This window comes from Sceloporus undulatus, chromosome 6, assembly GCF_019175285.1.
Source record: "Sceloporus undulatus isolate JIND9_A2432 ecotype Alabama chromosome 6, SceUnd_v1.1, whole genome shotgun sequence".
Lineage (NCBI taxonomy): Eukaryota > Metazoa > Chordata > Lepidosauria > Squamata > Phrynosomatidae > Sceloporus > Sceloporus undulatus.
The window spans coordinates 135,528,973-135,550,504 of record NC_056527.1 but is presented as its reverse complement, the minus strand read 5'-3'; the positions used below and the strand labels follow the sequence as shown (position 1 = coordinate 135,550,504).

The window sequence follows — 21,532 nt, the reverse complement described above, 5'->3', positions numbered from 1 at the left end:
GCAGACTCTATTAGCAACTTGTTTTTGACCTTAGTCTGTGGACGGAAGACAAACACATCTCTACCTGCAAGGACTAATAATGGGAACAGCTTTGCATGAATACCAAATCCTGCCACTGCTGAACTGTGAGCCAGGGCAGCGGGGAGTTTCTAAATATGGATACGTATTTTTTTTTTTAACATTCCCCACGCTGCACTCTTCATCTCCTTGCTCCATAGGGAACACAGCCATTAATCAACATCACAGAGTCATATGGAAACTTGGAGTTTTCTGGGAGAACTTTCCCTTCAATATCATGAATACCGTGAAGTGGAGGAAAAGGACAATCACTTAATAACGAAAACATGCAGATCAGCCCCTACAGCTTAGTTAAGTTACTCATGTGTAGACATATTGTTTCGAGAGGCATCATCTTCTATAGGTAAGAGCTCTGGAAAGGCTATTACAAGTCCCCAAATATGGCTGGCTGGGGGATTCTGAGAATCATTGTCCAAAATTATTCTTATTCTTATTATTTGCAAGCTCAATTTTAGAATAATCTCTCATCTAGCATATTTGGGCTATAAAAGATGTAGCCACATTTGCTAGAAAACTGAGAAGGAAGGGTCAGGAACATCAGCAACATACGTAACCCACTAAATATGGGAAGAGTGATGGTGGCATCCGCACTGCAGAAATAATCCAGTTTGGCACCACTTTATGGTTTCATGCTATGGAATTCTGGAAGCTGTTTGGTGGGACGTCAGAGCTCTCTACAGAGAAAGTTAAATGTCTCACACAACTGGCTTTCAGTGAGGCAGAGATGGTGGTAATGGGAGGATGAAAGGTGGAGAGTGCAGGAGAACCAAGGGGCCTTTCACTTCCATAATTATAGTACTATGGCTCCACTTTAACTGCCAAGACAACGTCCTATGGAATTTTGGGATGTGTAGTTTGGTGAGCTACTGGAACTCTTTGGCTAAGAATTCTAAATATACCCCAACTGCAAATCCCAGGATTCCACAGCATGTTGTCATGGCAGCTAATGTGGAACCACAGTGCTATACTTGCCTGGGCCATAGATTCTAGGCTTGGATTTAGGATTGTGGTTAACAATCCCAAAGCTAAGGAAGGAGACATGTTACCCTAGGACTGGCCTGCAGTACTTACCAGAGTGCCATCTTGCTGTTATGGTCAATTATCCAGCTTGAAACTCAGTTGCAGCAATGATCTTGCATGGATTTTAAACAGAACTGCTTTCTTTTTTTTTTAAAGGCTTATATAGTTTCTCCTCTCATTTGAGATAGGTTTGAAAGTTTGTTTCCAAGTATGTTCTAGTATAATATGAGCAGAAGCATGCCAACTTCATTCATTTTACATGTATCATTCGATTACAGTTGAGCTGGTGCTTCAGTCTTCACGCAACGGGGACGATTCATTACTCCCTAAACTGACAGCTCAGTATGCATGCTGACTTTATTGAAAAAGAATTTGTGCCTGGGGGTGATATGAAAAGTTCTGTTGGTGGTGCTATATCTGTGATAGAAGCCCCTGTAGTACACACACTTCAACCAGTTGATACTGCAGCTACACACTATGTAAACCAGGTTTAGGAAAAGTGCAAACTCTAATCCCCCGGGGCTGTTTTGTGACCCCAGGCCATCCCAGGAGTCTTTTCTTTTTTCAATTTTCATTTCCTCCTCAATGTCCCAAAATGACTTCTAGGAGCATTTACATTTGGATCCCTCTTGGACCCCTCCCAGGAGTCCAAACCAATTTTTACATAACATTCGTTTGCCTCAAAATGCCCAGGAGCCCAGAAAGGCCCAACAACATCATAAAAATGCCTCTGTGTTCCCTAGATGGCATTTGGAGCCAAACAATTTGATTTCTTTTTGTGGGAGTGTGTGTCCCTCCAAGATTTCCTGGGGGTGCTAATGCAGCCCCATAGCTTTTCACAATTGCCCACCCCTACTTGGTGTAGAGGGCCAGAAAAACTTATGTCTTGTTTTGGTACTTTATAGCAATCCATAGGTTTTACTAATAGAAAGATCAAAACAGGATTTGGCACTGATGAAAGGAACTGTCCCTCAAATGAGCTTTAGGAGAGATTGCCATGTTTTGAAATGATGTTGCCTCTATGGTGAATTGTTACCTACCCAGGTCCTAAGGGCATCATCTGAGCACTTTTTCCAAGTACTCCCACTAAATAAAGCAAAGTCTTTTTCTAGACCAAAAGTATAAATGAGAAAGGGATTGTTTCAATGGCAGCAACTCATCTGCAGAATCCCTTCCTCCAAGAAGATTACAGTTCAACATTATGGTCCTTTCAGTGCCATAGGAAGCTTTTCTCTTCACTCTCCCAAACATTTTAAAATCTGTTTTAGTTCTCTTCTGGTTTTAGTTTGCTTTGAGGTGCGGCAATGTTTCATTCTCTGTTGCTTTAATATTGGTTTTATATTACGTTGTCTTTTGTCATTGTTTTATTTTACATTTTATATTTTTAACAGGACGTAAGCTATTCCAAGAACATTGAGTTAGCAGGCAGCTGAACATGACAACAATCAATCAATCAATCAATCAATCAATCAATCAAAGAATGGGGGTGATAAAGAAGATGTGTTCTCCCAGTTCTGCAGTGAGTTTCAATATCTTCTGAGCTCTGCTCCTGAATTACTAGACAAGGACAGAGGAGTAGGCACTCAGTATTTATACTAGTCTCAACCGATCTAGACATTTTGTAGGGTATGGTAGTCACACAGAAAGCTCATAGAGACTGGTAAAAAGCTTTGGGAACTGGTAGGCATTGTACCAGTTCTGATAAAGATTTTACAAAAAATAAACCCAAACAATCTTCCAAAATGGTATTCTGTCTGGTTTACCTCTGGTGAATTTCTGGCACCAGCTATGATTTACAAACACAGGACATGTCTGGAGAGATAGGCAGCAGTTAATTTCCAATGTCTGCTTCCATTGTCTGAGTTCTCTCTGTACTCCGAGTCATTCCAGTGACACCCATTAAAGGAAAGAAACCATAACCACAACACAGGCTGCATCCTCATGAGCCAGAATACTCTGGGAGCAGCCCAGAGTATTCTAGACCCAGAGCTGCCCTGACATCCCTCCATTACCTGGGTCCCTCTGTTGCAATACTGGGTGGCTGTTCACACGTGTTCCACTGTACCACACAGCACTGCCACCACCCTGCCAAATCACTCATTCTACAGTCAGAACAACATGCCCAGCATCGATCACATGGCTGGTTCCTCAGTCTGACCTCAGTTTAAGCAACTTGCTGTGGTGGTGGTGGTGGTGCCAGGCAGAACAGTGGGATGTGTTGTCAACAGCCACCTGACATCACAACGGAAGGCTCCAGATCTTGTGGAGCAAAAGGTGAGTTATTTTAAAACATTTTAAGGGTGGGTATATGTTAGGTTTGTTGCTGAATTGGATGGACATTGTCTGGATAGTTTACACCAGAAGATTAGGCCTTGCATCATTCAGACTCCTCAACATGGGGGGTGGCACATTTTATTTGGCCCATGCAGATGGGGGGGTCATAGTTAACCACAAGCTTGCTACCTGGTGGGATTCAAAGAGTTCTGCCCTCCCCAGTTCACATAATATCCACTGTGAGAAGAAGGCCCTGAGGGTTCACCATATTCATTTCCAGGTAGGGTACTGAGTTTTGGATTTAAGCCCCCAGTACCCTGTCAGTTCTTCTGCAACATTTCTGGACTCTGAAAACAAAATTATAGAGTCTAAGGAGCTCTGTATCTTCAACCTCATTGTATATGAAGCAAATGCCACCACAAAACAACCCCACGCTTGCTAAACTGCACACTTGCGCTCGCCAATGTGTGTTGATGAGGCTGCGGATCCAAACGGTTGTTTATAAATTGTTAATATTGTTTCCCTGCCTAATGGACTGGTTGGGAGGACTGCCAAAACTTTAAAGCCAAAGGGGGCCCAGTGTTCCAACTCACATAACAAACTGTAGGGAAAGGAAGAGGAGAAATGATCAATTTTTAAAGAAAGCTGTAAACAAAAGGGGGGAAATAGAGGGGGAATGAACACAAACATTGGCTACACACGTAGAACAAGATACCCCAAGCACTGTTTTGTGTACAATCCATTCTAAACCATAAAAAGTTCCCAACAATGGAGAGCAGAACTATTTTTCTGTAGATAAAAAGTCATGGAAGTGTGCATAGATTTTCTCTTTAGATCAGTGACAGACAAAGCATGCCACTCCAGGTGTTGTTGGACTCCAATTTCCATCAACCCTCACCACTGGCTCTACTGGCTAGGCTGATAGGACTTGACTTACAGCAACATCTGTAGGGTTGCACTTTGCCTATGCCTGCTTAAACATAGTGAACATCATAAAGGAAACAGAAATACCAGCCATTAATTTGTCTTAATCTTTTGGAAAAATCTATTTTAAGCAGGTAGCCGAGCCATTAGAGGACATGATTTTCTCTAAGTTAATTACATATCACAATAACATGGGCCTCCTTTTGTCAGTTCTTAAATTACTTGCCACTCAGCTTCAGTTGGTGAACCTGAGTTAGAAACTCTTAAGACAGAGGGCACATCTCAAACTTGGCAAGTTCAACTGATGAAAGTCACCTTCTGCTTACCTTCTTAAGGATGATATGGGACATGGAAGCATTGGCGTGCACAATGATGGTGGCCGTCTTATCATCCCTGATCTCCTTCAACAATGGCGTCGGATCCCGGCTGTCATCCAACATGCGGACTGAGAGGGTTTCCTTAGAGATAAGGAACTGACGGAGCAATTTCTCCAGGTTTAGAAGGCCTGCATGTAAAAGAAACAATGACTTTTCTAGTGAATAAGTTGGAGTCAGTTTCCAGCTTGCAAAACCCAAAATAATCAGACTGGGGCAAATATGGCAGATATAGGGTGGGAGACAGATGATAGATAGGAAGGAAGGAAGGAAGGAAGGAAGGAAGGAAGGAAGGAAGGAAGGAAATAAATTCCACTAAGATGCTGGCAAATTCTCCCATGCACCAAAAAGAATGGAAGCGGAAAGCAGTAAACATATTTTCCCATCTCACAAATCTGTTCACTTATAACTCAGATCTCCACATTCCCTCTTACCTTTCAGTTACATATAAGGAAAGAAATCTGTCTTGCTGCTAGGTACACATAACCCCTGTAACATCGGAGTTCCAGTATTCCCCTAACCTACTTACATACAAAAATGAGACTGGGGCGAATTTGGTAACTGCTGTGCCACAGACATTTTCTCAGGCTATTTCTGAAATTGGTGCAGCTTATGTCACTTACCAGGTGGATGCTCCTTACCAAATATCATATAGCTGTGACAATTTGTGGGCTTTTTTTTTTCCTTTACAAAATAATGAAAAAACCTCCACTGACTGTCACAAAACAATATAACGGATGAGATCCCGCATAGAAATCACAGGGCATAAAACTCTGCCATGCATAACTGAAATTCCTCCTGTCTTCTTTTGATGCCTAGGCACCTCCCATCAGTGGCATGACTAGTGCATTTGACACCCAGTGCTTATCATTTTTAACACTTCAACTTCAACAGCCACTGAAGGCTGGTGAGGATGGGCTGCTCCTGCTGAACCATAGCTTTTCTGGTTTTGGTGAAGCTGCCGGTTGCGTAGGTGAAGGCGGAAACTCACTCGCAGAGCTGCCAGATGTGGAAGGAACTCCTTCCCATTAACACAATGAAATGTCACCCGGTACAGTCCGCACTCCTTGCACTCCTTAGTGATGCCCCTGTCTTTCATGGCCATTCAATGGCTAGAGGAAACCAACCAATGGTGAATCAACATCCAGTTGCATTTCTACAATGGGATGCTTGAAGTTTCTGGACCTTTCAGAGATCCTCCAAGGACGACCTCTTTCTTCATGTGTCTGACTGCAGAAACTCAGGTAAATGTAAGGTAAATGGCCATGGGGCAGGAACCCAGCCAGGGAGAAAGTACCTTGTGAAAGAAGTGGTTTGTTGAGGATGGAGGTTCTAGATACCTCCAAAAGCAATTGGCAAAAAAGGACATACAAAGATATATTTGTATGTGTCACCAACAGAATTCTGGCCACAATAATAATATAATATAATATAATATAATATATAATCATATTATATCATATCATTTTTAGGATATATGAATGCTATTTCAATCACCCACCTGGTCTGCCCCATTTCTTTATAATTGAAGAATGCTTACTATGACAGAAGCACATAACACATGATGTGCATCTGGGGGAATATTATCTGCTACTGAAAATTTGTTCAATAAAAGAAGATAATACAATCCAATTTTAACAACACCTTTACCCCTGACACTCTCAAAATCCATGCAAAAATTGCCATCAATAAGACTGTTCTCTTTGAATGAACTGCTTCTGAAAGCAATACTTTTCGTTGATTAACAGCCTGCCTTTTAACTGATTAAAGTAACAATTACAATAATTTGCTACAGGTGACATTTTAAAGATGGTTAATGAAGGTAATAGTTTTTCTCAAATGAATAACTTAGACAAACGATCTCATGTTTGGACATTCCTCTTGCTGAGCCTCCTTCTCCTTCGCCCTCTCTCCAAACGCGACGCTCTTGATAGTGTACAACTAGAATTAGATGGCGTCTGATTAAAAATCCACCATTTTGCTCAGTAGTAAATAAATCCATCATTAATGGCATTCACTGATTGATTTAAACCTTTCAGCCATGAAATAAAGCCCTGCAGTTTGGGAAGAAGATTTCTTTTTTTCATTACAGAGAATTCTGGAATGAAAAAGATTTATCAACCTTTATCAACCAAATGGATCAATCTTTCCATTTGAGGACGAAGATTCTTTAAAAGACAACCAAATTGCTACTGCTATTTATTTATTTTTCAGAGCAGAAGAAATTATCCCTTCCTTCCAGAAGGCAATCTCTGATGTCCAAGCATCTAAACTATCCCTGGCTGCTTTCAGAAGTCAAGAAGGTGAAGAATCCAGAACACCTTCTTGACTTCTTGACATAGGTTTTCATATGCCAACTAGCTTGTCCACATCCTTGAGGTGTATGTTTTGTTGAGACATTTAACTGTCTCTGTCAGAGAGTTCTAGCACCACAACTGTTCCCAGAATTCCATAGCATTGAACCATGGCAGTTAAAGTCAAATTGGATAATTTCTGTAGTGCAGATGTAGCCACAGAAAAGGAAAAAAGAGAAGGAGAAGGAAAGAAAGAGAGAAAGATTGCCTCTCAGAATTTTCCAGGAGTGGCAATTCACTTATTAAAATGGTTTGTATCTCTCAACCTATACTGGTTAATATAAAAATTGCTCATTTGTCAAAACAAAAAGTGGACTTCAGGCCACATTTGGAATTTATTGGAACAATTTTGGCAATGTAAAGTCGAAAGCTTTCATGGCTGGCATCCATAGTTTTTTGTGGGTTTTTCGGGCTATGTGGCCATGTGAAAGTTTCTTCCTGACATATCGCCAGCATCTGTGGCTGGCATCTTCAGAGAATGTTTTGCCAGCCATCAACACAGAACAATACACATGCAAATCACTCCTGCATTCCCAGGCTCACACAGTATATATACACCCAATTTTTCCAAGCAAAACATTCTCTGAAGATGCCAGCCACAGATGTTGGCAAAACGTCAGGAAGAAACTTTTCTGGAACATGGCCACAGAGCCCAAAAAACCCCACAAAAAACTAATTTTAGCAATGCATGTGGCTCCAAGAGAGTTCCAGGGTAGAAACCTGGCTCCCAAATCTGCTCAAATTGTCCATTCCTGGTTGGCAGTATAAATCCTCTGTTATGTGTCATGCAACTGGTAAATTTTTAAAATATATACTTGCATATACTGCTATCGTTTCTGACTGCACAGTCACCCAGAAGGTCTGAAGGATCAATGTTCAGCGCTACAACAATATTTAATCAAAAGTGTAGACTGCCTCCCCCTCAAGAAAGCTGAGTGAGTCACGAAAGGTAACCAAGTGAAGCATTAAAGCAATGAAAGCCTGAGATGAGAAGTTTATATCTAGTGGAAGTTATTATTTTCTTTGCCTGGAATACCAGCTTGCCTATATGCGTCTCTTTATGATATACCCGCCCTCGTTCCTGCTCTCCTCTTTTACCTAGCTAGGAACTCATTTGTGGATTAATCTCACAGCAATAGCAATGGGAAAGAATTTTGTTTGCTAAAGGTGGGATTTAACGGGACGCAGGCGGCCACCTTGTCACTTAAGCATCACTTAAACTGTCAAAACAGTGCTTAGCAGTGTTTCACAATTGTGTAGGTTTAAAGCCACCTGCCGCTCGCATCACTCCCCCTGGCCTTCGATAACAAAAAGGAAAAGGAATATTTATTTCAGGGATGCATTGTGCAGTAATTTGAAGGATTTTGCTCACTTGAACGATGGCACGCAGAGAGATTGTAAATGACTCCATTTTTGCTCCGATTAAGGAAAACTTTGATTTTAAAAATTAAAATTGGTCTTCCATTGCAAACAGAAGAAATTTATGAGCAATTTAAGGACCTTTTTGGAAAATTTGTGCAAACAATTTCTTTTTCCACAAAAAAGCAAACTTGTTGTCAATTAAATGTACTGACGGTGGCATTCAATGCCCTTAATGGCTTGGGATTTCAAGACTTGAGGGAGTGCCTCTCTCTATAGGGTCAGCTCTCTGTATTCATGGAATTTTTATCCCTGGATTCAAGCGTCCATGGTTTGAAAATATCCAAAAGTATATAAATTCCAAAAACCAAACCTTGATTTTGCTATTTTATATAAAGGACACACATTTACTACACTTTGCATTTAAAGAGATTTGAACATCCATAGATTTTGGTATCCACGGGAGATCCTTGAACCAAACCCCCGTGGACATCAAGGGCCTACTGTATCAACCTGTCCAAGAATTGAATCTTCTGTGGTGCCCTCCTCTGTAACACCAATGTGGGCAATACAATGCCAAAGGGCAGGAGAAGGAGCCTTCTCAGCTGTGGCACCCTACCTATAGAATGCCCTTCTCTTGAGTCTCTCAAATGCCACCAACCCTGGCATCATTTGGACTCCAAATTGGAACATGACTGTTTGTTAAAGCCTTTGGAGTCTAGTGGATTTATTCCAAAAATGTCTATGTACATAGTTTTAAGCTGTGCTAACACTTAAACCTGTTTTTAAATTGTTACATTTTTAATATGGTTTTAATGCATTTAAATTATTTTGATTGTTTTAAATTGCTTTAATCTGCTGGAACTGATTTCACTGGCAAGCTCCTCTGAGATCTTATCATATAGCAGAGGCTATAAATATTTAAACGAAGGAATAAATAAATAAATGTTTTGCACAAATACAATTTTTTTTTTGTACCAGTGAATTTTTCACAAAACAAAGTCCAGGAATGCAATAGACTAATTTTTTTAAAACAATGTCACAGAAAAATTGCAGTCTTGCCCAGTGGGAAGCAATGTTGCAAATTATGTGTTCTTGCATGCAAAAAATGAAGTAAGGGATACATTTTCTAAGCTGTGGTTTTGACCCGTTTCACATCCAGTGACGTTTTCACAATAACATTAATGACAAATTTTTAAAAAGAAGACACCACCCAGTTGTTTTTCAAGGGATGAGTTTCCTAGATTAAAAATTGACTTCTGAGATTTTACCAAGAAACAACACGCTTTGCTGTGTCTGGTTATTTGCTTTTGTGAGTGCATGTGCCTTCAAGTCACCTGGCAACGTATGGCAACCCCATATATTTCATAGGGTTCTTAATCAATGAATACTCAGTTAGTATTCCTTCCTCTGAAATGTAGGTTACAGCATCTGGTTTTCATTGGTGGTCTCCCATCCAAGTACAGAAGAGATCTGGTGCCTTTAGTACCTGCTAATTTTTCTGTCCTATCTCCAAAGCTAGAGGTCAATATAGAGCTTCAAAAATTTTGGGGGGATTACAGCTCCCCCAGTCATTCAGCCAGAACAGCTTGGTTAATAATAATAATAATAATAATAATAATAATAATAATAATAATACGATTTATTTATATTCTGCCTTTTACTTGCGGAATCAAGGCGGATTACAAGTAGGTTGGGGTCGGGGTTAGTCTTTCTCTAACTGCTTTTGCTCAGTGTGGTGTGTGGAACATACAGTCGAAAAATGAAACTTTCCCAACCTCTGATCAAAATAGGGATGCTTCTTCCTCTCTCTCTTTTTGTATAAGGCAGCAGCTAAGCTCCCCTGTCCTCATCTCCATTTAATCAAATGTAATCTAGATCTAATTCAGATGCTGCATCTTGAGTTGCTAGGATGCTGTGATTCAAGCACTAAGTAGTTTGTAGTAAACCTAAGATATGCAAATTTAAGTATTAATTATGCACTTGAAATTCTGATCCCAGGCTAGAGTTATCAGGTCTCAGGGCGCCAGCAAAAGTCTGTGCTTTTTCCACGTCTTCAGGCAGAAAGACAAATCTCAGGGCGAACAGTGCTGGAGGAGGAGGAAATCTACTTTTTGTCTGTGATGTGGCTTTGAAACAGGAACATCCATTCCCGGCTGGTCCTGCAGCTCTCTGGCTCCTCATAAAGGTATTTGTATGTTTTTCTGCTTGCACAACATAACACCAGTGTACTAAGAAGCCAGAAACAAGAGGAGGGGAAGAGGGAGTAAGATGGTAGATGCAGACTCTTTCTTGGCCCATTGTGCCATTTGGAGCAAAACTAGTGTTGTCAGGTTTTCAAAACAGCAATAAGAGAAATTTGTGCCATGCAAGTCAGGAGGTAGCTATTAACACATTTGTGTTCTACCCAATTCCCAATAAAAGCATTGACATACTTCAAAGCACATAGCTTTGGAACAGTCCTAACACTGAGATCTAGCCATTCCTCAATCGACTGGCACAAACATCTTCAGGGATCAGTCCCTCATTTCCAACAAGGCTGATACGACTCCTCTTTTTAGCCCTACTCCCAATTATCCCTATTTTCTCCAGATTTCAGGGCCTGGAAGCTGCTCTTGCCAATTGCCATGCTGCAATTTGTCCTCTGCCCCTGGTTATCGCTTTTCCTTTCCACCGGCAACATCTTAACAGCTGGCCTGAAGCAATTAGCAGACACCCGGCCACCCTCTGTTCTGGTGATCCGTGCCGGAATAAATGGGCAAAGCAGTTAGTTGTGCTTTTTGAGACTAGCAGAAGATCTAGCCTCCTCAGAGGCAGCTGTTTGTGCCAGTATTTTACAGTTTGAGGTCTAATTTCAATTTCCACCTGAATAAAATTAAATCCTACTCTTTAATTTTACAGCTCTGCATCGTCTTGTTGGAAAGCATCCTCTACCTAACTCTGTGGCTAAATCGAAGCAAAAAAATTCACGCTGGGCCTTTGTTGCTTCTCTCTTGATTAGTCCCCAAGCTCCTTCTCATTCCCAGAAATACAGACGGCTCATTTTATTCCTATTACCGACAGATGCTATTCAAAAATAACGTGCAAAGAGCCACCTACTTCAACATTTGGCTTCCCAAAATGGCCAACGGATGCCCCAAAACAGGGCTTTGGGCCTTGCTTTTTGTTTGTATCCCAATCAGAGCCAGAAAAGTTTATTCTGCAATTCTCCCAGGAGGATTCTGGGTGTCGGCATTGCACGAAGTTAACTTTCCCAAGTTCCGATTCGGCTGCATAGTGCCTCTGAGCACGAGTTCTATCCCACATAGATTTGTCAAATGCTGCATTGAAGCTTGCTAAACCCATGGTCAACATCATGTACCGTGGAGGCACATTCTGTAAATTAATGATGCGTTGGGTGAAGAAATACCACTTTCCGCCTGGCCATAATTTACTGCCAATTTCATTGCGTGACCATGAATTCTAGTATGATGGGAGAGGGAAAGAACATTGCTCTAAGTCTCTCCCCAGTCTCAACAGAGCATTAATAGTTTTATAAGCCACTATCATGTCCCAGGCATCTTCTCTTTCCACACTAAATAGTCCCCAGAGCTTGAGGTTTGTCTTGTAAGAAAGTTGCTGCATCCATTTGATCAGAGTGGCACTCCGATGAAAAGCACTATATGGGCACATAAAAATGTTTTCCCCCTTTAATTTTCTCTGATCTGCATGAACAGGAGGTGGAGAATTGCTCAGCTCACAAGCAGCCTAGTCTGGCTCCACAGCCTGCAAAGGGAAAGGAAGGGCTCCATTTCAACCCAAGAGAGAATCCTTTCTGTTTTGATGATGCGAAGAGGAGAAGCTCAAAAGTACACTTCATGAACAAAATGGATGCTCTTTCAAGGGGTTATTTTATAGGCACAACATGAGGAAGCTTCAAAGAAGGTTCTTTGGTGATTTTTAAACAGAGGCTGGATGGCCATCTGTTGCAGTGCTTGGATTGTGTATTCCTGCATGGCAAAAGGGGGCTGAATTAGATGACCCTTAGGATCTCTTCCAACTCTAGGATTCTATTATTCTTATAGGCACTGCTCTGGCACTCTGAAGTGCATGACCAAGGCTCACCAAAGGAGAGTAAAGTCACGTTCAGCTGTGGCCCACATGAGTAGCTGTGCCTCTGTTTTGAGGCGCCATCTGCACTGCTGAAATAATGCAGTTTGATACCACTTCAATTGCCCTGGCTCAAAGAAATGGAATTCTGGGATTTGGAGTTGTGTAAACTCTTTAGTCTTCTCTGTCGGAGAGCTCTGGGGCCAAAATGAACGACAAATCCCAGGATTCCATAGCATGGAGCCATGGCAGTTAAAGCAGTGTCAAACTGCATTATTTCTGCAGTGCAGATGCAGCCTGAGTAGCAAGCTTCTTTGGTGCCTGATGGGAAGAATGCCTTCTTCCAGTAGAAAATTGGGCTTAGTCCCAACTGTGCACACATATTGTACCAAGGCAATCCAAATTCTGCACTAGCATGCACTATGCCAGAGCCAGCATAGCAAAGGGGTTTGAGTGTTTGACTAGGACACTGGGAGACCAGGGTTCAAATCCTCACTCAGCCATAGAAGCCCATTGGGTGACCTTGGGCAAGTCACATTCTCTCAGCCTCAGAGGAAGGCAAAGGAAAGCTCCCTCTGAACAAATTCGGCCAAGAAAAGCCCATGATAGGCTCACCTTAAATCAGAAATGACTTGAAGGCACATAGCAACAACAACAACAACACATTATGCAAATTTATGCAATTGAAACTATACAACATCATGTAAATGCTCACATGTATTTCCGTCAGTCATGAGAAAAGGGGAATTGCTATTAGAGAATGTAAGCTCTGCCTCCATTCACTGGAAAATGCAAGCTGTCACTTTTTAGTTCCAGGAATTTCAGTAATTGCTGAATTATTTTGTCCATCCATAAGGTAGGAGTGGGGGACTTCTTTCAGTTCAAGGGCCAAATTCAATTACAGAGCAATTCTCGGGGGCTGCATTCCAGTGCCGATACATAACCTTATGGGGCCAGTATACAGTAGCTTTAAGGTCTTACTGCCAATAAATAACCATTAAGATTAGAAAAACATGATTGTACAAAGTGAAGGGGGAAAAGCCATGTTGAAAACCTCAGAGGGCTGGATTGGGACCCTTGGAGGACTGGATTCACCTCCAGGGTATAATGTCCCCTCATCTCTAATAAAAGCGAGATAGAGAGCCATTAATGGATTATTTCAAGTGGGGAAATATTGATTTCCAAATTTCCAACACATTACAGCACCAGGAGAGCTACAATGTCATGCAATAAGCTCCAGGCAAAGTCAGAACAAATGCAGTGCAATTGTGGTATAACAGTGTAGTAGTCCAATAATATCCCTTGACATGGTGCTTTCTTCTTCTTCCACACTCAATGGAGCAATGGCTGAGAAGAAAGAGGAAGCTTGTTTGCTGGCAAGGGACTCTCTGGCTGCATCCACATTGCAGAAATAACCCAGTTTGACACCACTTTAACTGCCATGGCTTAATACTATTCTGGGGTGTGGAATTCGTTGCGGCACCAGAGCCTTGCTTCCAGAATCCCACAGCATTGAGCCATGGCAGTTAAAGTGGTGTCAAACTGGATTATTTCTGCAGTGCAGATGCAGCCTCTCTCCCTTACAAAAATCTTTCCAAAGGAAGGACACCCCCAGCATTATCCATGTTCCAGATTTATGGACAAACAGCCGCTCCTTCCTAAAAGTTTGCTCCTCGCCGCAAGCCAGCCAATAATCAGTTCACCCAGTCGTACCTGATTAAACCAATCAGACCTGACTCAATTAACGGCTGGGTGCCATGCTATTCTAAAAATGATTTGGTTTCTGAGCTTTTCTATCTAGTTAAATGAAGGATCAAATTAACCTGAGATGGAATTAAGTGGCAGGCGTTTGCATGTGTCTCCAGCAGGCAGATACCCTTCTACCAGTGTCCTGGGAACTTGTGGTGACATAGGTGTGTGTGTGTGTTTGTGTTCATATTGCATGCTTGTGTGTGTGTGTGTGTGCTAAAAGTTCATCATTATGTGACTATAAACAATCTTAATACCTCCCTTAATAATATTACGTATTAAGGAACATTTTTCATAATGTTATCAAATTAGCCAGGTTTAACAGAATGTAGAAAATGCATTTGGCTGATAGGGAACTGGGGCTGATAGGGAACAAAAACACAGGTCCAAAACATGCTGCAGACACAATCCAGTTTGAAACCACTTTAACTGCCCTGGCTCATTGCTAGGCAATCCTGGGAATTGTAGTTTTATTGTGGCACTAGAGCTCTCTGACAGAGAAGGGTAAATGTCTCACAAAACTACAGTTCCCCCAAATTCCTTAGCATTGAGTCAGGGCAGTTAATGGTCTCTGCAGTGTGTTTTGCACCATATATAAGATATAGATGAGGTATGGAACAGAACCACATGTAAGCTTCTTCAGATCAACTTACCAAGTCAACACTCTGCATATAATAAACAAAGAGTGGGGTTGTGTATTTACCAACACCCCAGCATGCCTATTGTACATGTGCCATAATATACATGTCATACAATCAGAAAGCATGAAATCCTCACACTATGGAGTTTATCAAACAAGGGGAATTGGAAGTATAATCCAATGGCAATCTGAATGCAATCATGGGGTTTAACATTATTGCATGATAACCCACTAGATGCAAATTCAGGCGATGGGAAGTCAGTCCGAATACAATCATGTGGTTTCATGTTATTGCGTGATAGACTGCCACACGCAAATTCGGGCAATGACATGCTATTTTCGGGCAATGGGAAGCCAGTTCGAACGCAATGCACATTCACGTAATTGCGCTAAACTAGTGACTTTAAGTGAATGCGTTCTGGCCGCACTTTCTTTTCATTTGAATTTAAGAGAAATTCCTCCCATTTGATAAACTCCTATGAGTGCATCTACATTGTAGAAATAACATCGCTTGACACCTTATTAAGTGCTGTAGCTCCATCTTATGGACTCTTAGGATGTGTAGTTTTAAAAAACCTTAAGCCTCACAAAACTATAAATCCTATCATTCTGTAGGGTGGAGCCATGGTGCCAAATTGCATTATTTCTACATATTTGTTGTCCTTTCCCAACACTCTTACATCTGATGCCTGGTGTGCCAAATGGTTACCAGCCTTGGTAAATGTTTAACTCTGGGCAGCTTGCAGAAAGCTACTTACATTCAGCTTTGGCACAGATGAGGCAGGCAGTGGTGCAGTTAAAGAAATTCAGGATCCCAGCAACAGCCACGCTGATGTCAGTGTTACTGGGATGGAGGTTCAAGGTTGTGAATCTCTGGAACTGCAGCTTGAGGAATTCTTCTGGGGCAACCTTGAAATGAGGGACCTGAGAAGGAAGGAAGGAAGGAAGGAAGGAAGGAAGGAAGGATATAGACAGATCTGATCATTTGCAAAAGACAGACAAGATTTTATTAAACATACCGTTTCCCCTTAAGAAAAGTGCAAGGGTTTATTTAATTGCTTGCATTTTCATAACAGATTCACAACAGAAATATATTGTGGGTTACATCTTAGGAAGATAGGCAAGGAGCAGAGTAATTGGATCTCATCTGACCATACACATTTATTATAACTAAATGGAGATCTACTAGAGATGGATTTGAAACTATTTGTAAACAATTCTGGAAAAATGTTGGGAAACCCAAATGAAGAGAATCCTGGACTTAGGAAAATCCCTGCAGTTCAGGACTTATTCTACACAAAATTTTGCACATGGTTGTTTTATACAGAAAAACACCCTTTTCTGCATAGGAAGCAACCTTTTCTCTGCAGGAAAAAAGCCCACTACTTTCTGTGCAGAAATACTATTGCTGATTCTTGTGTAGAAAATCTCTTTTTCTGTATAAAACAACCAAGCGTGAATTTTGTGCAGCATAAGTCCTGAGTTGTGAATGTTTGCAGTGGGAAGAAAATGGCTCAAATAACCTGTTGTTTCCTTCAAGAATAAAATGAGCAAAGCATTAACATCCCTAATATATACTGACTTGCTTCAAAGCCCGTATTAAACATAGTACTCTGTTCAGGTTATGAAGTGAAGAAGCCCTTGAGCCTAAAAGTATGTAGAGATACAGCCAGGGCGAACTAGTCCTAGTGCTGATAAGGAAGCTCTCTTTCTGAAAGTATGAATCTTTGCCATCTTTTAGGATATTCCACACCACAGATTTAAAACAGTTTGACACCAGTATAACTGCCCATGACTCTATCCTATAGAATCCTGGGATTTGTAGTTTGGTGAGGTATTCAGCCTGGTCTGTCAGAGGGGTCTGATGCTTCACTAAACTAGATATCCCAGGATTCTGTAAGTTAGAATCATAACAATTAATGTGGTGTCAAAGTGCTTTATTTCTGCACTGGGGATACACTCTTTGTCTTGTGGAGAAGGAAGAAGTAGATACACATTCCCAAACCTGTGAGTATCATGTCAAAGCTTCTAAAAAGCCAGCCCTGTCAGGGTGCATACCATCATTTGGGAGGGATTTCTTTTGGAAGGGGGAAATGTTTGCATCTTGCCCAAGAGTTTGAAGGCTCATCTGCAGCCAAGAGAGCATTTTAGCATCCAGCAGCGTAGACCTGGAGACCATCTGCACTTGAGACTGGGTCCGCATTTGTCCAAAGGGATGCAAAAACACTTCCTTGGTTATATTTTCTCTTCGTGCATCCTTTCCCCATCTCTTTGTCACCAATAAAGCCATAAGTTGTTCTCTTGGTGACTTGGCCTTACTTCAGTGCATGCTTTGAACCTAAACTGAGCAGGAGATGAGCAGATAGGCTCATCAGATCAATGCACTCACCACCACCCCCGCCGCAACAGGAGCTGGTATCTTTGCTTGCGACGCTCTCAAGCCCTATTAATATTCTCAAAGAATGATCATACGCAACGCAGCTAGCCAGCTGGGCTTGTGCCATGTTGCATTTGCAGAGAGGAATAATGTTTGCTCTCCAGAGGGACCGTAGCCACGAGTCCTAATAATAGCTCATTTGCCATTAATAAATCAAAGTGGCAGCCGGGGAGTTGGGCTCTCTCCCTGGGAGACACAGTAGCACCAAGCCCTGAGATGGGAGCAGCAGGGAGTGGGGAGCTAGGAGCTGTTTCTTCAAAGCTTGATTTCCTCTGATCATCTAGAGAACCTGACACCAGGGGAGTACTGTGGAAATGCAGATGGGGCTTTGTCAAATGGAGAAGCGAGGAAGAGGAGGGTTCTTTCCTCCTCCGCCCACCCCACTTCTTTTTGCAAGGTGAAAAATTTGGAAGAAACTGCAAAGGGAAACATCTGGTTATGCTACGTTAAGGGAAACGTCAAGTCAACTTTGCTTCCATTACTTGGGCTTCCGAAAGCTATTGCCCTGTGCCTGCGATCATCCTCCTCTTGGGGCAAGGCTGTTAACCAGCTTCAGGGAGCAGCTTTATTGAAGGCATAAGAAGTTTGGTTGGTAATAGAAAAGTTAAAGAGCAATAAGTTGCTCTCTCTGCCTCATTTTTGCTTTGCAGCTCTCAGCCTCAGCTTGTTTAAGAGGGAAGAAGGCAGACTGTGTGCTTGTAGGCAGCATCTCTTAACTAAAGCAGACAAGGCACTCACAAGATGGGTTTCCTGAGCATTCAGAGATGCCAAATTGAATCTGAACCTGGCAGCTGGCACCACAGACTGGGCGATGGGACTTGTTGAAGTAGGTCTCTGGGTGAAACTCCTGGGTCATCCATGAGACCTTGAATGAACTGAGCTGTTCTTGCTATCCAACTCTGCCTCTGTTCTCTGACCCTAGCTGCCTTTCGCTCACCTTCACCCTGGTTGATACAGGAATGGCTGTCCCAAGAGAAGAATATTGCATTGATTTGTCTCCAGAAAATATCTCTGCATGGCATGCAATGCAAATAATACAGTCAGCTCTCCGTATCCACAGATTCTACCTTCATAGATTCCACCATCCACAGTTTAAAAGTACTTCATCTTCCTCCTCTCCCCAAAAGGAAACCTTGATTTTTTCCCATTTTATATAAGGGATGTCATTTTACTACACCGTTGTATATAACAGGACTTGAAAATCCATGGATTTTGGGGATCCCTGGGAGATCCTTGAGCCTCAGAGGATATTAAGTGCCCATTGAAAAGTCAAGGGTTCTGACTAAATGAGTTTTTGGGGGTGGAGGAAAAACAAGTATGAATACCATAACACCATAAAAGTTTGCATATCAGTCACTACACAGACTTTTGTGGCTTAGAGTTCACTGCAGCAAATGCATGAAGTGGCACGGTTGGTTAGTGCATGCATACACACAGTGTAAGAAAAGGAATGGTAAACAATTTGGTTACTATTCTGTAAATTGTAAAATATAGGCTGTAGCAGGCATCCTATCCTACCTACCTTTGCTCTACTATTTAACACCTGTTCAGATACAGGAAACCCTTCTAGTCTAAACGGAGACAATCTAATGTCTTGGTAAGACATTCTTATGTATTTTCATGTGGAATGAAACTCTGTTTCCCTTACACACACATGCAAAATGCTGCTATCTGAAAAATGCACAACAGTAAATGCAGGATAAGCATGTGACCAAGTGATAAGACAAACCAACATATTCTAGTCAGTCTGGAGCTCATGTAGATGATAGTAAGGGCTACTGGCTTCAAGCACCAGCCACATTTTGCTCCTGACCCTTTGAGGTCATCTGCTCACTGTCTTGGAGAAAGTGCTGCCCTCTCCCCAGAGTTGGAAAAAAAAGTTTCTATTATCATAAGCAGGGATCTTTCCCCATGAAACATTTTCTGTCATTAGGGAGGGCACTATTGTGCTCAATCCTCCACTTCTGGGGTAAATGGATATACTTTGTGTTTTACAGCTGAAAAAGCGATCATTCAGCTTGCTAGCAAGAAAGATGAGGATATCTGAGATGGAACAAATGAAAAACAGCTAAGATCAACAGACTGCAATGACGTAAATTAGGTTGCATATAAGGAAGAGTTCCTAATGACTGGTGACCTGCCACTGGAGAATGGTCTCAATCTGAGCTTCGATAGGCAGACAAACACATGATGTGTAACAGAAGAAGATTATTTCAGAGGAAGAAGATGGAAACCTGCAATGGCAGAGAGGCAAGCAAGACCATGCCCAAAGTTCTGGTAAGTGGGATAGAAAACATGGTATGGACAGAGATGATAATCATCATATTCAATGGTCTGCATGATGATTCTGTTGCTCTGAATACGCCTCTTGGAACATCCTTCCCACTGGGAGTCCATCTACACTGCAAAAATAATGTGGTTCGATACTACTTTGCCATGGCTCCACCTTACAGAACCCTGGGATTTGTCGTTTTGCAAGGCACCAGCATGCATTGTCAGAGAGGGCTAAAGACTTTGTAAAACTCCAGATCTGATGAGTCCATAGGATGGAGCTATAACACTTAAAAGTGGTAGCAAATTGTATTATTTCTATAGTGTAGAATAGATGCTCCCTGGGTTAACAGCAGAGATTGCAAGCATTACTTGTATTGGACTATAGCACCCAGAATCCCCATCCAGAATGTGGGGGGATTCTGGAAGCTTTCTGAGGTCCAGTGTTAACTCAAAGAGAAACAAAGTCTCAAGAGGGGTGGGGGGGGATCAATGTGTCTCTGCTAAGAGACTGACTGTACTCTCTGGTGCTTTTTCCAATATTTTGCTGCAGGCAAGGAAAGATTTTTAAATAAGAGACATTTCCTTCCTATTTTGAGGTTTTATTCCACTGTATTTCCCAAGTGGCAATGAACAATCCAGAAACCCACCTATACATGAAATCTACGAGGGAGCATAAAGCACAAAATATACAGCAGAGCAAAACCGTAAGAAATGTACATATAATGAAATGGGAATAAAACATTGCAGACTTTGAGAGATGCCATCACAGATTTCCATAAAGACCTAAAGAAAAAAATCATTAAATCTGCAAACCTTAATGCATTTCTAATTTCACTGACTTAAAAATATATGTCCCACTCAATCTGAGATGGCTGGCTATGAAAGAAATGAGAGTGGTAACTTTGGAAGCATAGAGGCAAATTTGGTGCCCAGACCTCTCCAAAGTTCAGAGGTTTTCTTAGGTGGCTAACTTGGGAAGAAGATCATTGGCTATTGTCCCATGTTCTTGAATAATGAAACTGGAAACTATGGCCTGTTACAGACCGCCAAAATAAAGCTGCTTCGGGTCTCTTTGGAGGTATGCTATTTAAATGATGCATGGGTCCTAAGAGTCCGGAGGTCGCGCCAAAGCCACACTCCATTACTAAGCACTGGAGTGCAGCTTTGGTGCAGCTTCTGGATTCTTAGGATGCATGCATCATTTAAACAACATACCTCCAAATAGACCTGAAGCAGCTTTATTTTGGCAGTCTGTAACAGGCCTGTGTTTCTTGGCCCTGAATTTAGATTCTTTTTAAAATCCAGTTTGATTTCTTGAGTTCCAGAGACTGAAAAACAGCCAGGTCCAGTAGTACCTTCGTGCCTCAAACCAAATTCATTTAAAGGTCCACTAGAACTCAGCACTTGAGATCTGGCTTCAGAAAAAAACAACTGTCTATGGAATGGGCAAAATGGCACCCACGGGCGAGGTTAACAATATTTAATGAATTTATTAGACTCCACGAAGTATCCGTTTTAAAATAATTTAACAATCTAGTTTACACAGATGTAGCTAAATGTTTCCATTTCATTTTTAAAAGCTAGAAAAGGAGAGAAACCAAACAAAGCAAGCCCTTGAGCACTTGGCTAACCTGAAAAGTGGTCCCTGGCAACCTGAAAAGTTGCCCACGCCTGTTTTTAAAGACTCACAAATGTTATCTGGCACAGGCTTTTATGGCCTGAAGCCTACTTCACCAGATGCACCTCATGAAATGGGCTGCAGTCCATGAAAGCTTCTGCCAAATAAAAAATAACAGTCTGTAAGGGGGCATAAGCTTCTTCTTTGTTTTTGCTGCAATATACTAACACAGGTACCTCATCCCCAGCCTTTGGAAAGTCCTTTTGTTGGCCTGAGGATAAAAAAAGTCCTTTATAATAGCTGATCTGATTCTGACATTGTCTTTGTGATGATAGATATGAG

General features: G+C 41.6%; 1 protein-coding gene across 1 annotated transcript in view; it reads right to left on the bottom strand.

Annotated features, from left to right (window-relative positions):
- Positions 1 to 21,532, bottom strand: part of GRIK4 (glutamate ionotropic receptor kainate type subunit 4) — a 434,886-nt gene that overhangs the window by 132,615 nt on the left and 280,739 nt on the right. The window contains exons 5-6 of the mRNA XM_042475094.1: positions 15,620 to 15,785; positions 4,623 to 4,801 (exon numbers count right to left, since the gene is read on the bottom strand). Coding sequence (XP_042331028.1) covers positions 4,623 to 4,801; positions 15,620 to 15,785 — 345 coding nt within the window. The remainder of the gene's footprint in view (positions 1 to 4,622; positions 4,802 to 15,619; positions 15,786 to 21,532) is intronic.